At 39.2% G+C, this 24,356-nt stretch overlaps 1 protein-coding gene across 4 annotated transcripts; it reads left to right on the plus strand.

Moving 5' to 3' along the window:
- The first annotated feature begins 10,882 nt into the window (after positions 1 to 10,882).
- LOC104092800 (E3 ubiquitin-protein ligase CIP8-like) lies at positions 10,883 to 24,163 on the plus strand. Of its 4 annotated transcripts, none has more exons than XM_070196100.1 (2): positions 10,883 to 12,102; positions 23,935 to 24,163. In XM_070196100.1, exons 1-2 carry the CDS (start codon positions 11,062 to 11,064, stop codon positions 24,109 to 24,111), a joined length of 1,218 nt encoding a protein of 405 aa, XP_070052201.1. In that variant the 5' UTR covers positions 10,883 to 11,061; the 3' UTR covers positions 24,112 to 24,163. The 4 variants fall into 4 exon arrangements, with proteins under 4 accessions (XP_070052201.1, XP_009596762.1, XP_009596764.1 ...); XM_009598467.3 differs by lacking the exon at positions 23,935 to 24,163 and adding an exon at positions 16,848 to 17,251 and having other exon boundaries at positions 10,884 to 12,102; XM_009598469.4 differs by lacking the exon at positions 23,935 to 24,163 and adding an exon at positions 14,471 to 16,350 and having other exon boundaries at positions 10,884 to 12,102.
- Positions 24,164 to 24,356: the final 193 nt, after the last annotated feature.

Below are 24,356 nucleotides of genomic sequence, written 5' to 3' on the forward strand. Positions count from 1 at the left end.
TTTATTCTACCCGTGAATGTGGCTGGAACCATCCAAAATACCAAGTTCCAAGTAATCGAAGGCGACATGAGGTACAACACCCTATTCGGAAGGCCTTGGATCCACAATATGAGGGCAGTACCTTCGACTCTCCACCAAGTAATGTGAAAACAGTATACGGAGAGCAGCATACCACGAAGGAAATATTTGTGGTCGATGAGGTAAAACCGATACCAATGTTATCGGCCTTGGAAAGGTCGAGCATAAAAGATAGACGAGAGGCCTAATAGCAATCACAGCCACTAGTCTCGACTGAATCGGTGAAGCAGGAAATAGAAGATGACGAGGAAGATTTTCTGACCCCTCGAACTTTTATCATCCCCGACGACTCTGACGCCACCAAATCGACGATCGAAGAGCTGGAGCAGGTTATATTAATCGAATATATGCCCAAGAGAAAGGTATACCTGGAATGGGATTGACCCCCGAACTCAGGAAAAAACTTATTCAGTTTCTTATTGATAACATATATTATTTTTCTTGGTCCCATTTAGACATGGCAAGGATCCCACCATTGATAACAATGCACCAGCTAAGCTTGGACCCTAGGTTCAAACCGGTGAAGCAAAAAAGAAGATCTTAGTCCGAGGTAAAGCACACATTTGTAAAGGATGAGGTAACTAAACTTCTCAAAATAGGGTCAATTCGAGAAGTAAAATATCCCGAATGGTTACCCAACGTAGTTGTATTCCCTAAAAAAGGGAACAAACTTAGAATCTGTGTAGATTATAAAGATCTAAACAAAGCATGCCCCAAAGATTCTTTTCCACTACCTAGCATCGATTGCATGATCGATGCCACAGCCAGCCATAAGGTCCTTACTTTTCTCGACGCTTATTCCAGGTACAATCAAATTCGCATGAACCCGGAGGACCAAGAAAAAACTTCATTTGTCACTAAGTATGGAACCTATTGTTATAATCTAATGTCATTCGAGCTAAAAAATGTAGGAGCTACTTACCAAAGTCTAGTGAATAAAATGTTCGAAGAACAAATAGGTAAGTCGATGGAAGTTTACATTGATGACATACTAGTTAAGTCCCTGCGCGCAGAGGACCATTTGACTCATTTGCAGGAAACGTTCAAAATTTTAAGGAAATACAACATGAAGCTCAACCCCGAGAAATATGTTTTCGGGGTTGGATCGGGCAAGTTCTTTGGCTTCATGGTATCGAATCGGGGAATCGAGATCAACCCCGACAAAATCAAGGCCATCGAAGACATCACCATCGTGGATAGTGTGAAAGCAGTGCAAAGGCTAACCGAACGGATAGCTGCCTTAGGCCGATTCATTTCAAGGTCGTCAGATCGAAGCCACAAATTCTTCTCTCTACTCAAAAAGAAGAACGATTTTGCCTGGACCTAGGAATTCCAACAGGCACTAGAACAACTGAAGCGATATCTATCGAGCCTGCCACTACTTCACACTCCGAAGACAGATGAGAAGCTTTACTTATACTTGGTGGTATCGGATATCGCGGTAAGTGGCGTACTAGTTCGAGAAGAGAAAGGTACGTAGTTTCCTGTTTATTATGTAAGTCGGACCTTAGGAGAAGCAGAGACTAGATACCCACACTTAGAGAAATTGGCACTTGCACTAATAAACGCCTCTAGAAAGTTAAGACCATATTTTCAATGTCACCCCATATACGTTTTAACCACTTACCCACTTCGTAACATTTTGCACAAGCCGAACTATTGGGCCGACTGGCCAAATAGGCCGTCGAACTCAGTGGGTACGATATTGAATATCAGCCTCGTATGGCCATCAAGTCCCAAATTTTAGCGGACTTCGTGGCTGATTTCACGCCAAATCTCGTACCCGAAGTTGAAAAGGAACTCTTGTTAAAATCGGGTACGTCGTCGGGGGTTTGGACCCTCTACACAGATGGTGCTTCAAATGTGAAGGGCTCCGAGCTTGACATCGTATTAAAACCTCCCACGGGTGGCGTTATTAGGCAATCCATCAAAACCATTAGATTAGCTAACAATGAGGCCGAGTACGAGGCCATGATTGCAGGTCTCGAGCTAGCTAAAAGCTTGGGAGCATAAGTCATTGAAGCCAAATATGACTCTTTACTAGTGGTGAACTAAGGAGTTTGTTCGAAGATGTGATAAATATCAAAGGTTTGCACCCATGATCCATCAACCTGGAGAGCAGCTTCATTCAGTCGTGTCTCCATGGCCATTCATGAAATAGGGAATGGATATCGTCGGCCCTCTACCATCGGCCCCAGGTAAAGCTAAATTCATTTTGTTTATGACTGACTATTTCTCTAAATGGGTTGAAGCACATGCGCTCGAGAAAGTAAGAGAGAAAGAGGTTAAAGATTTCATCTAAGATCACATCGTGTGTCGATTTGGGATATCAGCAGAAATAAAATGCGACAATGGTAAGCAATTTATCGGCGGTAAAGTGACAAAATTTCTCGAAGACCATAAAATAAAAAGGATACTGTCGACACCATATCATCCTAGTGGGAACGGACAAGCCGAATCAACGAATAAGACTATCATCTAAAACCTGAAGAAATGATTGAATGAAGCTAAAGGAAAGTGGAGAGAAATTCTGCCCGAAGTCCTTTGGGCATATCGGACAACATTTAAATCCAGTACGGGAGTGACTCCATTTTTCTTAGTGTATGGCTTCGAAACTTTAATTCCAGTTGAAGTAGGAGAACCCAACGCAAGGTTCCGACATACTTCGGAAGAGTCGAACCACGAGGTTATGAATACTAGCCTCGAATTATTAGATGAAAAACGAGAAGCGACACTGGTTCGAATGGCTGCATAGAAACAACGAATCGAAAGGTACTACAATAGAAGAACCAACCTCCGCCATTTCAAGGCCGAGGACTTGGTCCTAAGGAAGGTCACCATCAACACTCGAGATCCTAATGAAGGGAAGATCGACCCAAATTGGGAAGGACCCTATTAAGTCCTCGATATAGTCGGAAAAGGGTCTTATAAACTCGGAACAATGGATGGTAAACCATTACCAAACAATTGGAACATATCGCTGCTCAAACGATATTATTGTTAAGGTATGATTTTCTCCTTTCTATCGTCTATATATATATATATATATATATATATATATATATATATATATTTGACACTAACTCATTGCAGGAATTCGACAAAAGACATCAAGACCTTTGGTTTTGAAGCACGCGTTGTACTCTTTTTTCCCTTAGTTCGGCCTTTTATCCCAAATGGGTTTTTCCGGCAGGGTTTTTAACGAGGCAAGCCCTATGTGCTACCTGAGGGCAATTCAATAGTATCCGAGGCTTCTTCATAATCAACCTCGAATACTGGGGGGCTACCATCGAATAAATCAAGTTCGACACAAGAAAGTTATTTCATATCAAATTCATGTCGGATAGGGTCTCGATAGAGAAAAGTGTAAAGGCCAAATGGTCAAAACGAACCATGCCCACGTAGTTCTGCTCGAACCCTTGCACAAGATACAAAAACATGTATAATGACTTATAAAGGAAAACTTCTTCTTGTTAGATATCTCATACATTGAAAAGATCTTCCTACTTCATGATTCAAACAGTCTTAAAAGGCCAACCACCATCAAAAGAATTTTGATACGAGCGATCAAAAAAGCCTACGGGCTACAAAATACTTTGAGTTCGAGTTCGAAGCAATCGCTCACTCAATTATTAGGCCTAAGGGCTATCTTACTTTGAGTTCGAGCAAATCACTCGACCATAAAAAGCCTACGGGCTACGATACTTTGAGTTCAAGTTCGAAGCAATCACTCACTCAATTATTAAGCCTAAGGGCTATCTTACTTCGAGTTCGAGCAAATCACTCGACCATAAAAAGCCTACGGGCTACGATACTTTGAGTTCGAGTTCGAAGCAATCACTCACTCAATTATTAAGCTTAAGAGCTATCTTACTTCGAGTTCGAGCAAATCACTCGATCACAAAAGGCCTACGGGCTATACAATACTTAGAGTCGAGTTCGAAGCAATCACTCACTCAATGATTAAGCCTAAGGGCTATCTTACTTCGAGTTCGAGCAAATCACTCGACCATAAAAAGCCTACGGGCTACGATACTTTGAGTTTGAGTTCGAAGCAATCACTCACTAAATTATTAAGCCTAAGGACTATCTTACGTCGAGTTCGAGCAAATAACTCAATCACAAAAGGCCTACTGGCTACAAAATACTTTGAGTCGAGTTCGAAGCAGTCACTCACTCAAGCCTAAGGGCTATGCTACTTCGAGTTCGAGAAAATTGCCTGAGGCCTCAAACTTATGAACATTTTCATAAAGCACAAGTAAACAAAATCTTCACTAAGCAGAAGAATAGGAACAAAGACAAGTTGGGAAAAAGAAAAGACGTTATATGCACGATGATATTTAAAAAATGACCGATTAGGGCCTTACAAAGGAACCTAATCATCTACGGGAGTAGTCTTTTCTCCATCGGGCTCCTACCCACTCTAAGACCCGCTTTTGCTCCCGTCATCATCATCATCGTCGTCATCGTCATCGTCATCATCATCGGAGACTAAGGCCCCATCATCAGCTTCAAGCTCTCTTGCCTTTGTTATCTCTTCAGAAAGATCAAATCCCCGAGCATGGATCTCCTCAAGGGTTTCCCTCCGAGTTTGGCATTTGGCAAATTCGGCGATCCAATGTGCTCGAGTTCGAGCAGTATCAACAACCTCTCTCACATGTAACTGAGCGGCTTCAACATCAGCCCGATAAACAGCCACCATTGCATCTGCATCGACCTTTGTTTTTTCAGCCTTGGCAAGTTCAGAGGCCAGCCGAGCCTCGAGCTCCTCCTTTTCCCTTGCTTGAGCCAAGCATTTATCCTTCGGGCTCAGAAGTTGACTTTCGGTCGATGAAAACTGGGCTCGAGCAGCCTCTCTCTCTGCAGCAAGGTGGTCCATGTCTTCTTTCCATTTCAAGGACTCCGCCTTTATCTCATCAACCTCCTCACGGAGTTTCCCGATCAACTCAAGCTTTTGCTGCAGCTATGAGACCGAAAGATTAGCCGTCGTTTCAGTATCGAGCCTATAGGCTTTTAATAGTATCATTACATGCTCGGACAGACCGGTCTGATCTTGGTGAGCTTTAGTCAACTCAGCTCGGATATCCTTGATTTCCTCCCCTTTTTGCCCTAATATGAGTTTAAGGGCATTCCTCTCCCCCGTGACCCGTCGGAGATCGGCCTCATATTGATGCAGCTCAGCTCAGGATCGAGAACATGCCTCTCGATAAGCTGCCGCAACCTACAAGGGAAGAAGAAACGAAGTGAAAAAAGAAAATAGACATAAGGGATAATACCAAACGAAATAAATTAAGGCTTACCTGATTAAAAGCTTGCTGCACTCCGCGGAAAAAATCGGATACATCACTGCTACCGGCAGCATCCTCGACACCGGTAAATAGACCACAGAAGGGATCATCCCCTTCTCGAGGCCTGCCAGAAAAAGTAGTAAAGGTGGGCGAGTCTTCGATTGCTGCTTCCCCAAGTAAGTTACTTGGGGCGTTCCCTTCGGTTCGAAGAGATTCGGAAACAACCCCTTCAGATATATTCCCAATCTGTTGGCTTTGATTGGAAATACCCTCGATCTGCAACAACTCAGTAACTCTGTCCGAATCCTTCTCCGATATATCCTCCGTTTGAGCCGGAGCTGTATAAACCACCATCAATCCACCTGCCTGTGGAGCATCATCGGTTTTCTTCGTTTGGGCCACCAACACGAACTCATCACCTTCTTCTTCCTCATCTTCGTCTATTAGGCGCTGAACCGACTCTAAGGTCAAAGGGATGGTATTCTTCTTCGACTTATGAGTCGACTAGGGGTGGGCATCAGTCGATTCGCTTCGGTTGTAAATATTATCGGTTTAGCGTATCGGTTATCGGTTTACAAATATGGTAAATCGATAACCGAACCGATAAGATATCGATTATCGGTTATCGGTTAACCGGTTATCGACCATTATCCATTCAGTTATCGATTTACCCGATAAGATAACTCAATCTAGAGTTAAGCAAAAAAAAAGAAGACAATTCACATATAGTATACTAATTTCTGCGTTCTGGCCACAACTAATATTTGAAGCTTCATTTTGACAAATTAAAACAATTTGACAATATTTGCTTCTGCTTTTATACCGTACATCTGCAACTCTTTAACTCTTCTTATTAAATACCTCAACGTCAGTGAGCTCAGAGCATATGAAGAAATAAAATCCAATAAAAAGACCAAGCAAGAATCCAATTCCAAAGCCAAGAATTCCCAACAATGCTAAATTGCAAGTCAAGGAAGTTGAGATTCCATTTCCATTAAACAATCAACAACAGGTGGCATCAGATGACAATTAATAATTCTCCAATGCCTTCACAGGATGTGAACACATAATCAAAAAAGGAATGTATAAAATAAACTATTGACATAACAACAACTTTCTATCATACACCCTATAAATACAAGAAACTTGAGACTGCTCAGGAATCCCCTTTCATTACAGTACCCCTCCAAGTTCCAGGAACATCAATTAATTAATTCTTGCGGCAAAAGCCAATTCACAATACATCAAGAAATTGGAAGTTTCAAAGATGTTCAAGCATATAGCAAAAGCCTGAACTGCAGACAATGACTTTTTACTAGTCAAGCTCAATAACTGAGATCACAAAAGAAAGCAAAAGCTAGGCAGTACAATAGCAGTTAACAGGAACATACATAATAATTTTTTGGTTTCCTGCCAAACCATAATCAAGAGCAACAAGAGTACTAGTAATTCAATTGTTGTCCAAAGTCCAAACACAACTGAAATAGTACTAATTCTTCCACAACAGTTGTCCAAATACATTAATAACAATACAAATTAGTAGCAATTTCACCTTAAGATTAACAAGTCCAAACATAATACTAATAGTTCAAATTCAAGTTAGCAAGACAACAACTACTCAATCCTTATATGCTTCACCAAATTGCGCTCCAAACAACGCTCAACATGCCTCATTAAGGACTCAGTACCAGTTTGTCGTGCATTGTAACATAAAACAAGATGACAATGACAACATCTTACTTCCACCATCCATCATCACCTTCTCCAATCCTTTCATAGTGACTCCAAACATGTGAGATAGCTTTCCTACATTGTTCTTGATCACCCTTATTACTCCCCGGAACAGGTTGAAAGGCTAATTTTGATTGACTTGTTACAACATCTAAAGGTATTTTTTTACAATTGGTCATATGCGTAAGCAGTGATTTCGTACCATTATCTTTTGTGTCAGCAAAATATTCTCTTTTGCAATGTTTACAGACACCCTTTTTATTTCCTTCAGAATCAATAATTTGGTCAAAATGATCCCGTGCAGGAGACCTCTTTTTTCTTTGTTTCCTTACTGTCGATTGAACTGATTGAGATTGTGCCATCACATTTGAATTAGAAGTTCCACTTTCACTAATCACTTTATCAATTATGATATTTTTAGCCATGTGTTTGTGTCACTGTGAGTTTGAATTTAAAAGAAATCAAGCAGTGAGGCAACAAAATATTAAAAAACGAATTAGAAGAATCAACTGTAAAATAATACATGTCCTAATTCTAAAAAAGGTCCAAAACAGAATTATGTTAGTTAAATATTTCTATTATGTCGTAATAACCCAAGCAAACCTAGAGAATGATTTCATAAGGAGTATAATGACAATGAGAAAAAGGCAAAATGCAGTTACGAGTTAATGTTGTCATACATCTTCCCAACTTAAACAAGCTTTTCTGCGGTAAAAGAATACATGTTCTAATTCTAAAAGATGTCAAAAACAGAATTAAACCCAAAAACAGAATTAAACCAAAAAATAGTGACTTGTCAACTGAAATCAACCGAAACCCCAAATTACCAATATCATTATCAACATAGCCATATAAGTAATGACAACTAAAAGCATAGCACAATAGAATAATTATTATCAACGTATCATTGCTTTCCCCCGTTCATCAATAGAATAATTATGTTTCTTCACTTTGCTTGTCTGTATCATACTCTGAAGGGACAAAACCTTTATAAGTTGAAGACTTTCAGACATGTGAACCCGCAGATACTCTGGAGTACCTGCAATTTCTTTCAGATATTCTTTAACAGTATTTCTTGCTGCTATTTTAATAGAGATGGAAGAATGAAAAGAAACGATTAGAAGTGCTTGCAGATAAACACAAACGTGGAGAAGCAGCAAGATTTATTAGAGCAACAAGAAAATCAAAATCGATAAAGAATGCAGGTATCAAGATTTATCAACATAGTCACTGAAGAATGCGACTGAGAAAGAATAGGAAAGAATGAAGTGAAGCCCTAGCATATGTATATACTTAAGGGTAAAGTAATAATTTCATTAATCCTTATTGGGTTATCGGTTAACCCATTAATAAAATTGGCAAACCGAGGCCCGAACCGATAACCCAATAGTAAAAAAATTCTAAACTGTTACCGAACCGTTAACCCAATAACCCAATACCGATAACCCAATAAATAATTAACGGTTCGGGTTATCGGTTTTACCCGATATATGCCCAGCCCTAGAGTCGACCTTGCCTTCGGTTTTGGATTCTCAGAAGTAGATGCCCTTTTCCTCTTATTTCCCTTCGCCGGTTTGGAAACTGGAACCGAGGTCTTCCTCGCCGGGCAAGGGCCACAAAACTGCGTCTCTGTGTAGGCCTACACACAAGAATTCCCCAAAACACAAGAAATCGGTTAAGTATAAGGAAAATATTTCGTTCGAACTCCCAAAAACATGAAAAATGGGCTTACCATGAATTTTTGCCTCCCATCGGCCCTTCGCGAGATCACGCCACGAACGTTCGGCGTATGAGTAGTTCGACGTTAGAGCCAGTACCCAGCTCTTAAGATCGGGGACAACACCGGGCATCCAAAGAACTGCTACATCACAAAAAAGATATCGGCAAGAAAACAAACAAAGAAACAAGGCAATAGGAAATAAAATAGTAAAGTACACTCACGATTCGTATTCCATTCTTCGGGGAACGACATCTTTTCGGCTGGGACCAGGTCCGAAGTCTTCACTCGAACAAACCTGCCCATCCAACCTCGATCCTTGTCTATACTCGAGAATAATACCTTGATAGTTTGGCGTTGCAGTTTTATTAATCCGCCTCGAAAGAGGCGGGGACTATACAGTCTAATAAGATGATCGAGGGTGAAAGGCATCCCCTCGATCATGTTTGCAAAGAAACGGATCGTAATAACGATACGCCAAAAGGAAGGATGAATTTGGCCTAGAGTTATTTGGTATTGCCGACAAAAGTCGACGATAACTAGGTCGAAAGGTCCTAACATAAACGGGTAGGTATACATGCTTAAGAACCCTTCCATATGGGTGGTAATATCTTCGTCGGAAGTCGGAATCACCACTTCCTTATTTTCCCAGTTGCAATCTGCCTTCAACTGTTCGAGTTACTTTTTGGTTATCGAGCATAAATATCTCGATACCGGTTCGCATCGACCGGGAACCAACGTGCCTTTGTCGAGCTTGAAATCGGAGGTGAGAAGGCATGTTTTGGGAACACACTCATCTGGCCGTGGCTCCACCAGTGTTTTATCGGTGGCGGGCTGCGAAGAAGAGGCCTCTCCTTTTTAAGGAACGGTCTTTGATGTTTTCACCATCTTCCTTGAATTTAAAAGAAAGGAATAAAGAGGGTATGATGTTTCAAAGAAAGATTTTGTAGTGAAAAACACAGAAGGACAAATTTCACGCAAACGAATTCAGAAAGTATGGGGAGATGCTTAGAAATTTTTTTGATCAGAAAATGTAAAGGTGATTAATGGTAGAAGAAAGGGATATTTATAGGTTAAACGGTGGCGGTTCAATAATCGGTAATGGCCGACCATCGTCAGACACGCATTAAATGCCTCGGTAAACGGAACTGACAGGACAACTATCATGTGCGTTATGATCGAACTCGGTGCAAACGTCAGTGTGTATCTAATCGTACCGTTGGAAAGTCATATCGTTTCTCGTTACATCCTTCCTGAGAAACAATGGGACTATCTGTATACGGTCAAAACCGAGTAATCAATCGTACGGACTGGTCGAGATGGCAATACTTCGATCGAAGGGTGTATGCGTAATGTCAGGGCGAGGTCCGAAGTAAGGACGTCATGCTTCGAGCTCTAAGTCCGATCAATGATCGGTTCGGTATCATTATCGAGCCCATAACCAAATCGAACTACGGGGCAACGCAAAGGTTGTCGAAGATGCTTAGACCGATCAACACCCACCTCGAATATCAAGACTCCGAATCGGGATCAAGCCCGAGTCAAGGCCGATGGCTCGATCCAATACCGACTTCGAGTCAGTATCGAACTCACAAACAATGGCCGTTGCAACCGCACTAAGGGAAATAATCTTGACAGGAATTGGGGAAAAGATAATTCATCATGGGTTCTCTACTATATATTTTTTATTATAGATAAAGTAGGATCCCTTTACTATAAAGAGGGAGATCCTTGTAAGCATAAGGGAGATTCACACAATATAACAAAGACAACTCTTGAGAGATTAATATCTTGGAGCTCATTTATTTTGCCTTGTACATCAAATACTTCTTTTTCTCTGCCTTATATTTCATTTCATTTGTCAAGAATATATATATTTTCCATTTCACTCTACCATTTGTATCGAATTATATCATGTGTCCTTAGACCATACACAAATTTAACTCTATTCAATTTTCCGGATAAACAAAGGACTAGATCAAAGACCATTTTTTTAAAACATTATTTATTATTTATATAATAATAGCAAAAAACTGCCATGGGTTTATCTGTTAAGATAATAAAAGGAAAAAATAGAAAATAGTATTTGCTTGCCTACCGCCCGAAGGCAGACAACGCCACAAGGGGTCGAGAGAACCGGAAAAAATTGCGAAATCAGCAAAATTCCATCGGTGTCAACTGGCGACCGCCCCCCTTTACTCTAAAAATTCAAATTGAATCTTTCACTTTGTCTTCTTCAATTCATCAATGGCAGAAGTTTCTAGAATCCACCGTTTCCACCTCCCGACAACCACCACCTATGCCACCGTGGCCGTGGCCGACGACGATGATGATGAAGAATACCCAAATCCCTTCGCTTTCGATTTCGACTCCCTTTCTCCTCCTCCTAATCACACCTTTTTTAATAATTTCAACTACAGCCCCAATTCAGGACCCGGATCCGTACATTCAGATCTGGATTCTGAGAATTCATTTTACGTCGATGAAGATCAAATGAATTTCGTTACGGATCTGTTCGTTACAGAAGACCCTGATTTTGATAATAGAAACCCTAATTCTCGGGTTTATCCGTTCGGTGATTTTGGATCTGATTTTGATGGGGATTTTCTTCCCTCAGAATCTAACGTGTTTAATAATACGGGTGATGGGCTTCGGGTTGTGGGTATGGGGTCGGATTCCGATTCGGAGGAGCTGAATTCTAGGGTTATTGATCAAAATTTGAATGAAGATTTCGAGTGGGAAGAAGTCAATGAAAGGGTTGAAGATAGAGACTTTTTGAGCTCTGTGATTGATGGGATTGAAGAAATATCAGTTTCTTCAGATATTTCGAGTTCAATTAACGGTGGAGATGATGAGCCGGTGAGGAATTTAGAATGGGAAGTTCTATTGGCGGTTAATAATATCGAGAGAAGCCTCGATTTTGATGGAAATGATGATACTGAATTTGGTGATGCCTTGTTTGGGCAATTTCTCGAAAGTGAAGGGACCTTGATGAAGGGTAGTCCACCAGCAGCTAAATCTGTTGTTGAAAATCTTCCGTTTGTGGTTTTGAAGGACGAAGAAAACAAGATGGCTTGTGCTGTTTGTAAAGATGAGATTTTGGTTGTGGAGAAGGTGACTGAGCTTCCTTGTTCCCATTATTACCATTGGGACTGTATTGTGCCGTGGTTAAATATACGTAATACTTGTCCTGTTTGTCGCCATGAGTTGCCTACGGATGATAATGATTATGAGAGGAGGAATAATGGAACGCGTACTGGCGTTGGAACTGGGCTCGATGATTTTCAGGTTAGATACAATTTTGAAGTTGTTCCTTGAGATTGTAGTTTCTATTCATATAAGAAAAGATTTGATAGGATGTGCATATTCCCTTAGTGGTGAGTATGTTGATTCATTTTATAGCAAGTTCCTTTCTTTGATTTTTACATTGGGTACAGTGTATGTAAGGTTGTCAATTTGTATGAGAGTATGAAATTGATAATTTGTGTACTTTACCATTCGACAGCGCCACAGAGTAAACAGAATGTTGAGTAATTAATGCTACTACAAAAATTGATGAAAGTTTGAAACTATTTGGGTGCATTTTGACATTTGAGTTTATGTTCCCTATAACATGTTCTATATTGAATTAGGAGGAAGGCTTATCTTTCTCAGTGCACTTAGAGATATTTGAGTCAATAATACAACAACAACATACCCTGTATTATCCCACACTGTGGGGTCTGGGGAGGGTAGTGTGTACGCAGACCTTACCCCTACCTTGTGAGGATAGAGAGGCTGTTTCCAATAGACTCTCGGCTCAGGAAAGCATACGCACCACATTAATGAAAATATAGACAAGAAGGGACAGTACCAAAAAGTCATATAAAAGCAGAATAAAAATAACAAGATAGTAAGATGATCAATAATGAAAGAAAACAACGGTTAGTCATAAAACCTACTACCAACAGGAAGCGAGATTGCGTGCCAATACCACTGTTATATACACTCTAGACTACCTACTTTACTACCCTAATCCCCGACCTCCATACCTTCCTATCAAGGGTCATGTGCTCGGTCTGCTGAAGCTGCGCCATGTCTTGCCTAATCACCTCTTCCCAGCTCTTCTTTGGTGTACCTCTACCTCTCCGTAGTCCCTCCAATGTCAACCTCTCACACCTCCTCACCGGGGCATCTGTGCTCCTCCTCCTCACATGCCTAAACCACCTAAGCCGCGCTTCCCGCATCTTGTCCTCAATAGGGGCCACATGTACCTTGTCGCGAATAACCTCATTTCTGATCCTATCTAACCTGGTGTGCCTGCACATCCATCGCAACATCCTCATCTCTGCTACCTTCATCTTCTGGACATGAGCGATCTTGATTGGCCAACACTCCGCCCCATACAACATCGTTGATCTGACCACCACTCTGTATAACTTACCCTTAAGTTTCGGTGGCACCTTCTTATCACACAAAATATCGGAAGCGAGTCTCCATTTTATCCATCCCGTTCCAATACGATGTGTGACATCTTCATCAATCTCCCTATCCCCCTGAATAATAGACCTAAGGTACTTAAAACTCCCTCTCCTAGGGATGACCTGCGAGTCCAGCCTCACCTCCCCTTCCCCTCCTTGAGTCTCGCCACTGAACTTACATTCCAAGTATTTTGTCTTGGTCCTGCTCAACTTGAAACCTTTAGATTTCAGGATCTGCCTCTATACCTCTAATTGCGCATTCACACCGTCTCGCATTTCGTCAATCAATACAATATCATCTGCAAATAGCATGCACCACGACACCTCCCCTTGGATGTGGAGCGTCAGTACGTCCATCGCCAGAGCAAACAAAAAAGGGCTGAGTGCCGACCCCTGATGCAACCCCTATCATAACCGGAAAATGGTCCGAGTCCCCACCCACCGTCCTCACTCGGGTTTTTACTCCATCATGCATGTCCTTAATCAACCTAACGTAGGCAACGCGTACTCCTCTAGCCTCCAAACATCTCCACAAAACTTCCCTTGGAGCTTTATCGTACGCCTTTTCTAAGTTGATGAACACTATATGCAAATCCTTCTTTCTCTCCCTATACTGCTCCATCAATCTCCTAACAAGGTGGATGGCTTCTGTAGTCGAACGCCCCGGCATAAACCTAAACTGGTTCTCGGAAATAGACACACTCCTCATCACCCTTAGCTCTACCACTCTCTCCCAGACTTTCATAGTATGGCTAAGCAGCTTGATACCCCGATAGTTATTACAATTTTGGATATCACCCTTGTTCTTGTATACAAGAACCATCGTGACACATTATTTGAGTCAATAATGTGGAAGAAAAAAAAAGAAAAAAGAAAAAAGTATGAGGTGTTTGACCAAAGAGAAAAGTGTTTTGAGCAGAAGCAGTTTGTCTGTGGGGATGTCGTGTCTTATCAGAAGCAGAAAGTAAATTTTTGCGAGATAAAAGCATCTTATCAATTATTTTTATTAGAAAGAAACAGATAGCAGAATGGACTCCGTGTTCCTTAGCAAGGAATCATGGATTGTCAACCTGTCAAGACTCAAGTGCACTGGTGGTTTCCTCTGTTATAATCTCAGGCTTCAGTTTGTGCATTATTGCATGAGGTTGTTCTGTCCTCAACTCAACTCGTGTTCTGCCTGAATAATATTGTTACAGATGCACTTCATCAAAAAATATTGTTACAGATGCAATTTTGCTGAGATAAACGGCAGGAGGACATGAATTGCTTATAGTTCTGCGAATAAAACCTTGATATACAACACCAAAAAAGAAGTATAAGAGCGGATAATACTGAAGCGATGCCGATTGCAGGATATGATCAAATGTGGAGAAACGCTAGTCCTTATTTGATTCTACTACAATAAAATAATCCTGGCTTTTCTGATATGATCAAAGATGTCTGAATAATGATTTGGAATATCTGGGTTCCTTTTGGTGTATGGTTTCTTGAATAACCCCTAATCCATGCATGTGACACAGTGACAGATCCTGAGAGCATAGCTAGTGAAGAGAGAAATTGGGTTATTCTTGCTAGTGTTAAATGCTTGTATTGATTACTAAAGGTTAACTTTTAACTGAACACTTATATGGTCTGTATGACTTGCTTATTTGTATAAAGCTCTTAATCTTACTCCATATATCTGCGAGTCATCACCTATCTCTTTGATTTCTATTGATAAATAGCTAAATTGCTTGAATCTAGGTAGTTCTTGACCATTTCTTCTGACCTCAAAACTTGGATTGACATGAAGGAAGGAAAAATAAGAAAACAGAAAAGAAAAGAAAAAGGAGATCATGTTGAGGAGAACAGGAGTATTAGGTTCTTATTTTTTGAATGATTAGGAAATCAAAGAAAGGAATGGATGTCATCTGACGCTAATATTAGTTAATGAAGTATTCATTTTGTTCACAAGCCTATGGTCTTCTTTGGTTATACACAAGGTTCTGTGAAGGAGGTCCACCTTTTCTTTCCACTCACTTTTGGATGAGAAAGAAATTTAAGTTTTTGTCCATGATATTAACCCAACCATTGTCTCCTTCTCCCATCTTCTCTTTGGAAAGGCAATCTGGAGCAAATAGATTAAATTCACCGTCTTCTTTCCTTTCCTTTCCTTTCCTTTGTCCTCCCTGAAAAAAAAAATCCAAAACATCTGCTCATGTCTCCCTTGAGCAACATGCATGTCAAAATTTGCTTTGGAATTTTCTATCAATGTAATACTAAGTCCACTGTCTGGATAACTTTATCGTGCTTTCGTAGCAGAGATATACATCATCTAATGACAATTTAACTGTCTGAAAGAGGACTTTATCATGCTTTATTAGCAGAGATATACATCATGCAATGACAACTTCCTGTCTGGAACTTTTTGCCTTGCTTCTGAGTAAAGATGTATGTATTTATACTGCTGGCTTCCATTTTGAACAACAAATTTTAGTATTGTAACTTAAAGCCTACACCAATCAGAAAGAAAGGCCCCTTCCCTGTCCAGAAGGCGGTCATGTTATGTAATGGGACTGATTATATTTGGTCGTCTTCTAGCTTCAAATTTGGTTCTCTGCAAGTTACCGAGAGCCGAGAGGAGATCCATTTAAAAAAAAGTTGAGGAGTTTCTGATCAGTCAATAGGAATTAATCTTTGATGAAGGTTGGAGGTTTGCTGCTTTACTGAGTCTAAACTATTACTTTCCGGTAGTTCCTTGTTTTATATATTTTGTTATGTTATTTTCTGAAGTCCTCTTGGTATATTGTCTATATTACCGTGCTGTTGAACTGGTTTCTTTTCAGCATCTGATTACCTATTCGCAAAGGATTTAACTTATATACGTACCGGTAGTGTAAGGAATTTTTACACTATCAGTGTACTTTTTACTATTACACCATGATACTATTACTTTATTTTTCTAGTTTATCAATTTAGACCTATGATAGACAGGTACCTGTTGTAGGTTCTGATGATGTAAAAAGGTTTTACATTGTTAGCACAGAAGTTAAACTCATTCACAAATCATAATATCATTTTTCTTTGGTAAATAAAACTATTTTTATTACCAATGGGGAAGTTACAGCTCAAAGAAAAAAGAGAAAGAGAGACATACTGGACATTCCCAGTATGCAGAACTGTATCTCACCACACAACTAAGAACAATATTTCTAACTAGGATAGAAGTTCAATCTATTTAATCTACTGCCCAGTTTTGGATTCATCCTTCCTCTCACAAATACTTCTTGAATAATCATCTTGATGATAGCTTCTACTGGCCTTCTTTTGTTCTGGAATACCTCTCTTGCCATTCAAAGTAAACAGCTGCATCTAGAGACATCCTATATACTGTAGCTACTGCATTTTTTCCTCTGCTACTCTCACACACCATTGTAATTCCTCATTCCATCCCCTAGGTTGTCTCATTACTCCTTGCCATTGTCATAGCTTTTTCCAAATCATAATATCATTATTCTCCTCTCTTTTCTTTTTCTTTTTCTTTTTGGAGTGGTTAAATGTGGTTAGGTAATGCCTAATAACAATGTCTTACAGGTTAATATGATCGTAGTTATCCTGCCTTACCTGGTTCCTGCCCTCTCAGCTTTACTGGGTCAAAAGGTTTATGCATGTGCACGTTTATAGATGGTAAATATTCGGTAGCACTTGCATCTTCTAAGGAGAAAAAGGGGAGAGACTGCATATAGATAGCACGTTAGAATATTCTGCTCAAGGCTTGAATTCAAGGTAAAAAAATGTCATTCAAGTATCATCTTCTTTTTGCTACACCTACTAAAATGTGAACGCATGTATCTCGCTTCCAAAGATAGTACTAATTCGACCATGATATATCCCGATTCCCATGAATATCACTGCACAAAGAGAAGACACGAAACTATAACCTGTAGGCTAGAGTACTGTTGGGGAATGATGAATATCAGGTGTGCTACTCTATTCAGTATTTTCAGTGTGCTTACTATCTAAAATGTTTCAAGTACTGTTTCTTTAGATACTAAAACAGTGAGATTCACACTGAACCATGACATGTTTCACCACCTCTGAGCTGCTACCTACAACTACTAATCATACCAAGTTAAGAAATAAAGCATCCCTTTGTTCTTTATCTTTCACTTTATCAGCAGTTCAACACCTCAAATCAGTTTTGCTTGTTCTACCTTTGAGTTCTTTCTAGATAAGGCATCTGGAAAAGACATCTTTTCAACTTTCAACTGACATTTGCCAGCTTACCAGATAACTCCGAAAAACTAGGACTATGGGTTACATAGTTTCTACCCACAATCTGATAATCTGTTAAGCTTAAGTTACTAAAAGAATTTCGCCTGATTATCTAGTCTTGTCTAGTAATTATTTTCAAGTTTTGTTACGACTTTATGGTTTATTTTTCTGTGCTATCTGTAATAGCTTAAACGTGGAGAAAATTGTTGTCCTAGTCAAATAACTTTTCATTTGTTATGGCTTAGTCATTTTATGGTTCGTGTGCAGACCCCTTTCTTCTATATCTTTTGAAGCTGCATTAGTTCTGAAACCATACTCGTGGTTGAGAATTCACAAATTATATCCAAATATTCTTCCTTTTTAACTTCAACTCAAATATTGTTCGAATGCCTACTTTAATGTGCTGTTTGGATTGCTGTGAAAAGTTTTGAGAAGTTGAAATGAGATTAATAATCTAATGTATAACTTAAAGGATAGAATAATCTGATGTATAAAGTCTCTGATTCAGTTAAATTACATTAAATGCAGTCATATGTGTGGGATGTATCGCCACTCGCCAGTGATTGTAATGTAGCTCTTGAGAAATACTGATCGCATTTACGTCTCTTACTCCATTGGTCGTTTTTAAGTGTTGTTTTAGTCTCTCTCTCTCTCACACACACACACAAAAAAAATGGTAAATAAGTGTCAGCTTTAGGAAATCAGAAAGTATTATAATTTTTTTCTCTTCAAATCTATTCTTGTTGCAAGTATGGCTGTCCAACAGGATGGGACGACATTTAGCCGGGACGGTGGCGGGACGGGACAAACGGGACGGAACGGTAGGCCCATCCCGTCCCGCTAACAAACGGGACGGGACGGACGGTAGGCCCATCCCGTCCCGCTAACAGACGGGATGGGACGGGACGGGACAGGACAGGTTCGCGGGCCTTAAGTGTCGTTTTAATTTTTTTATTTATTTAAGCATTGAGTTTGATAACGGTTATTCTTTTGACAATGACTAAGTTTTTAAAGTTTGCAACAATTAATTTTTTAACTTATTTAATAAACTTAAAAATTAAACGAAAATTATGAAACTAAGTAAAGAATTATAAAATATTAAAACAAAAGACTTGTAATGAAATATTCTAGTAATTATAAATTTATAATAGAGTTATAATTTATTTAATATAATTTCAAGTCATTAAGTAACTAAGTAAGAGTGTAAGACAATTCATAAAAAAATTCAACGCTTAGAGCCTTTTATTTTATTAATAGAACTTTCAAATCTCACATACAAATATAATTCTTTTGAAGAGCACCTAATCTACGCAGCCACCTCCTAGGTAGGGTCCTCCGCTAATGAATGTCTATGATCTCCGATTTGAAATCTTGCCGTGCTAAAAGCACTCTCCGATGCTACTGATGATGCTTGAATAGAAAGAATATCTCAGGCCATTATTGAAAGTGTTGGAAAAGTATTGCCACGCTCCCTCTACCATGCCAAAAGTTGTTCGTTGCCTTCTTCGTCTTTAATACTTTCCAATCCTTGATTAAGATAAAAATCAAGTTCATCATCAATAAAGGAATCAAAACCTGTTATATCATCCATATCTTCCCATAGAAGTTCTACTCTAGACTTAGAAGTAGAAGGAGCAGTTTCACCACCTGTTGTTTCCATAGATTTATATTTATCAAACATTGATCTAACATAAGAGTATATGTTAGCTTGGCAGTCTTCGAGAGATGATTGTTCATTTTCTTGAATTGCTAAATTCTCATAAATTTTACAAACAAGTATGAGTTAAGTATAGTAGAAATTAAATAAACTTGGGGAATAGGGAAAAAATACTTTTAAAATTTTACAATCATTTCATTAATGGCCGGTGCATTAGTTGGATTAGTTTTATACTTACCAAATACAACAGAAATTTCACAAATATATCATAATATTTGTGTAACAGTAGGATAATATATACCAGAAAATTATTTTGTAGCATAATAAAATTTTTCTAAAATTTAGTAAGCAATTGGAGCCGTTGCCCAACGGTTAGAATTCAAAAAAAAAAAAAGGACGCGGGACGGGACGGGACAAACGGGACGAAATGGCCATCCCGTCCCATCCCGTGTCCCGTTTAACATGGGCCCATCCCGTTTAAAATTAAGTAGGACGGGACGGGACGGGGGACGGGACTAGGACGGTACGGGACGTCCCGTCCCGTTGGACAACCTTAGTTGCAAGTGATCCATAGTAGCATTTTTTAAGTATCTCTCAACAGCTATTACTCATCTTTTTGAGGAGAGATAACGGGTAAATTAATCAAATAATTCTTATTAAGTCATTCTCTCAACGAGTGTGCTAATACTTTCAACGATAAGAGAGAGTATATATAAGCAAGGAAATTAAGGGTCCATGATTCGAGTCGGGAACCTAATTTTTTTTTTTTTTTTTGACTTAAGAGACTAAAGTAGGTGAAAAAAAGAGATGAACACAATTTTATATATATCGCATGTAAAACTGTAACATGCGCTATACTTTAACGGCCATAATAATTTACTGTATAGCGCATGTAATACATGCGCTTGTGTACAACTCATTTATTACATGCGCTATACTCAACAATTGAGCTGCCATAATAATTAACTGTATAGCACATTTATTAGATGCGCTATATTGATATTTGGAATCCCAACTGCTAACTTAAGGTCGAACGTTCATTCTTGAAAAAATCATTCTTGAGTGAATTTAAACCATACCTTTGTTCTTTAGCATCCTTTATACACCACTTCATCTTCATCAATATACCTTTTCTCTTTGAATCTTGCTACAATGTCTGATGAGCGAAAAATTAGGGTTGTATTATATTGGGGCGGTGAGGTTGTGGCGAAAAATAACCCGATACACTATAGTTGTTCTCCATAGTATATTGTTAAGGTGCCACTCACATTGGAGTACGACAAATTGATATCTCTGATTTGTAAAAGAACGAGTGTGAGTAAACGTTCGGTTAATCTTATCGCTTACCCCGCAAGCTGTTGCTTGTTATGTCGAGCTTAACATCGATAACGATGAAACTCTACAAGATTTTTTGAGAATTTCGGATGAACACAATGATGTTCTTATGTTAAGAATGCTGGAAATGTACGTAAAGTCAGAAGACATCAACAATATTGATGTTCCGCAAAGTATAGCTAACACTCAATCATCTGGCGGTATTTTCGAAGTTGTTTTATTCGAACAGATTCCGTACGAAAGAGTCTGGCCAGATTTAAACTTTTCTCCACGGGTTAATGAAGAGCGATGACGTAATTTCTCCCCAATGCAGCAACATAGAGGGTCGCCAAGTTTACAAAATTCACAGGCCGAGTGGTAAATTACAATTTACCATGTTGTAGTATAAATATTTCTTATTATGTATCATAATCGTACTAACTCATATATTTTTCATATGGTTTCTAGCCAGATATAAATTTTACAAGTTATGAACCAGCCAATAGCTGAAATATACCTAATTTTGGAGGGGTAGATCATGCTGGTCCATCCTCGAGTCATCATCAACTCGATAATGTGCATCATGGTCTATCTTCAAATTATGAATGGTACGTTTAAGAGTTAAAGTTAATATATTATGTTGAGATGCCTCCGAAATATTAATTATTGTATTAGTTGTACAGTGAAAATAAGCAACATGATGGTCTTGTCCTAATTCAGTGTAACGACCCGACCGATCATTTTGAGCATTTGCATTCCGTTCGGTGTTTGAAGTCTTGAGTAGTTTCATATGATGCATTAAAACTTGCGTGTGTGATCGATTTTAGTTTTCGAGTGGTTCAGGATTGGTTTGGAAGAATGATTCTCATTTTAGAAGCTTTAAGTTAGAAAAGTTGACCAAATTTGACTTATTTGACTGTAGATCGGAGTTTTGATGGTTCTGTTAGGTCCGGATGGTAATTTTGGACTTGCTCGTATGCCCGTATTTTGCATTTGGATATTTTCAGAAGGTTTTGGCTCTAATTGTTGAAAGTTGGCAATTTAGAGGTTTGAAAAGTTCATAGGTTTGACCGGGACTTGACTTTAAGGTTACTGAATTCTGATTGTTGTTCCGGGAGTTGGTATAGGTTCATGATGTCATTTGGGACTTTTGTGCAAAGTTTGGTTAGATTCCGGATTGGTTAGGCTTGAATCGGACGTTTGGTCCGAAGTGTGAAGTGTATGCACTTAAGAGATTGATCTTGATCAATGCTTCGTGCTTTTGATATTTTTTTTAATGATTTTAGGCCTTGAGTAAGTCCATGTTGTGTGCTGGGACTTGTTGGTATGTTTGGGTGAGGTCCTAGGGGCTCGACTGTGTTTTAGATTGATTTCGAACCATTTCGGAGTTTGCATAAGATATTGGTTTTCTGGTGCTCCAGTTGAGCTTCGCGATCGCGTTGAGTAATTGGTCAGTTGGGTTGGTAGTTCACCGTGTTTGCGTAGGAGCCATCGCATTCGCGGATATGGAAATTGGGTTGGATAGATTTGTTCCTCGCGTTCGCATATGTGGTACGCGATCACATTTCAGCGAGGGAGCTGGGGAATTTTGGCTTCGCGTTCGCATGGGCTTGGACGCGTTCGCAGAGGTCTGGCATCTGAGGTCATCGCGTTCGCGTGGTCGGTGTCGCGAACGCGTAGAGTATTTTTGTGGCAGTGTGATTTTGTGCATCGCGATCACAAGGGTACAACTGCGATCGCGTAGGGTACAATTGGGCAGTGCTTATAAGATATTATATTCGGGGGTTTTACTCTTTTAATCACATTTTGAGTTTAGGAGATCGGGTTTGGGCAATTTTGGAGGGGATTTTCACGACTTGAATTGACTTGAACTGGGGTAAGTATTTTTGACTCAAATTTGATTATTTTACATGATTCTATCTTTGATTTTGGTATTTGATTGATGAATCTAAAAGAGAAATTAGGGTTTTTTGTCAAAACTTTTCTAAAGTGAATAATTAAAATTTGAACATCGATTCAGAGTCGGATTTAGGTAAAACTAGTATAGTTGGACTCTTATTCGAATGGGGTTGTCGGAATTTATGAATTTTGTCGGATTCGAGGTGCGGGTCTGGGTTGACTTTTTGGTTGACTTTGAATAAGATTAAAGATTCAACTTTTATCGTTTGAGTATGTTTCCTATGACATTATTTGATGATTTTGAGTTATTTTTGGCTAGATTCGAACCGTTCGGAGGTCGATTAGTGTGGGATGGCATTTTTAGAGTAATATTTTGGCTTGTTCGGTATTGTTTTAGCTTGTTTGAGGTAAGTAACATATCTAAATTTAGTTTGAGGGTAATTATCCCTGGGACCTATAATACTTGAGATGTGTTGGGGGTGATACACGTGCTAGGTGATGAGAGTGTGTGCATACACCGGGTATTCATGATCTGGGTAGACTCTAGACTAGTATGAGACTAGTTTGCTTTCATGCCTCATTATATCCGTATTTTCTATACTTGAATGATAATTTGAGCTATGATTCATGTTAGAAATCATGTCTAGGCTGTGTACTTATTTGTTTGAGACATGATGGGGCTATTCTTGCAATTTTGAGTTGTTTGCCTTAATTGTAGTTAGATTTTCAGTCATAAATCTTCACATGTTATATTTCAGTCTCTGTACATTATTTATTTGTCATATCACATGATGTTGTTGTCTTATATATGTGATACTGTTTGGGCTGAGTTCTATGAGATGTGAGCCATTGCGACTTTGAGCGGTTGATGATTGATGTGGGCCATAGAGCCGTATTGTGACTGATATTTGGATCGGCTTACACGCCGCAACGGATTGATTATTGATTAACGCTTGGGCAAGCATCTGCCCTTCCGGAGTGTGATATTACAGTAAGCGTAGGCACAATGATATATATGTGCTTTTGGTGAGAGGCATTTGTGCCAGACACCCGTATAGTCTTGAGTGATTGTGTGTGTGATGGTGAGGGGAATTTGTGCTAGGCACCTTGAGTGTGGTGAGAGTGAGTGTACTTGATGATTTCACTGTGATGTTATTGACTTGGCATGTATACTTGAATGTATTTTCCTCGTGCTAGATGGTAATGAAATGTCCTATCTGTTGTTAAATTTTTGGGAAGTCACAGTTTTCTTGTTGAACTCATGTTTTAGTGATTTCAGAGAAAACAAATGGGCTTTGACTGTTATACTTGGAAAGCATGTCTAATTTTCCGTATTTACGGACGAGCTAAATATGACATCTCTTGAATTATTTTATTATACTGTTATCATTATATCATGTGTTGTTATTGATCATTTGTGTTGGGCACTGACCTTCATATGAGCTCGTCACTACTTTAGTCCGAGGTTAGGTTGGTTACTTATTGAGTACATGGGGTCGGTTATACTCATATTACACTTCTGCACCTTGCGTGCAGATCTTGGAGTTGATGCTGTTGTGTATGGCGGGAGTTGGCATTGAAGATGTACCTGCTTTCGGATATAACCATCATTTGTCCTTGATAGTTTTAGATAATCTGTTTATGTATATTTCTAATAGATGTTGTATTTATTTTCATATCAGCTTTGTATATCTAAGTCTTAGTGGCTCATGACTTGTACTACTAATCTTTGGGTTATTGTATATAAATTCAGTTATTTCACTTATTGATTTCTTATCGTTTTCATTAAAGTTGGGTTGACTATTGTTTAGCTTACCTAGTGGATTGAGTTAGGTGCCATCACGACTATGTGGATTTTGGGTCGTGACGCTCAGTTGGGCGGTGACAGTATATTGAATTAGGATATGGCAGATACACAGAGTGAGGAAGATGACAATGATTATGACAACAACGCTGAT

This window comes from Nicotiana tomentosiformis, chromosome 2 (genome assembly GCF_000390325.3).
Source record: "Nicotiana tomentosiformis chromosome 2, ASM39032v3, whole genome shotgun sequence".
Lineage (NCBI taxonomy): Eukaryota > Viridiplantae > Streptophyta > Magnoliopsida > Solanales > Solanaceae > Nicotiana > Nicotiana tomentosiformis.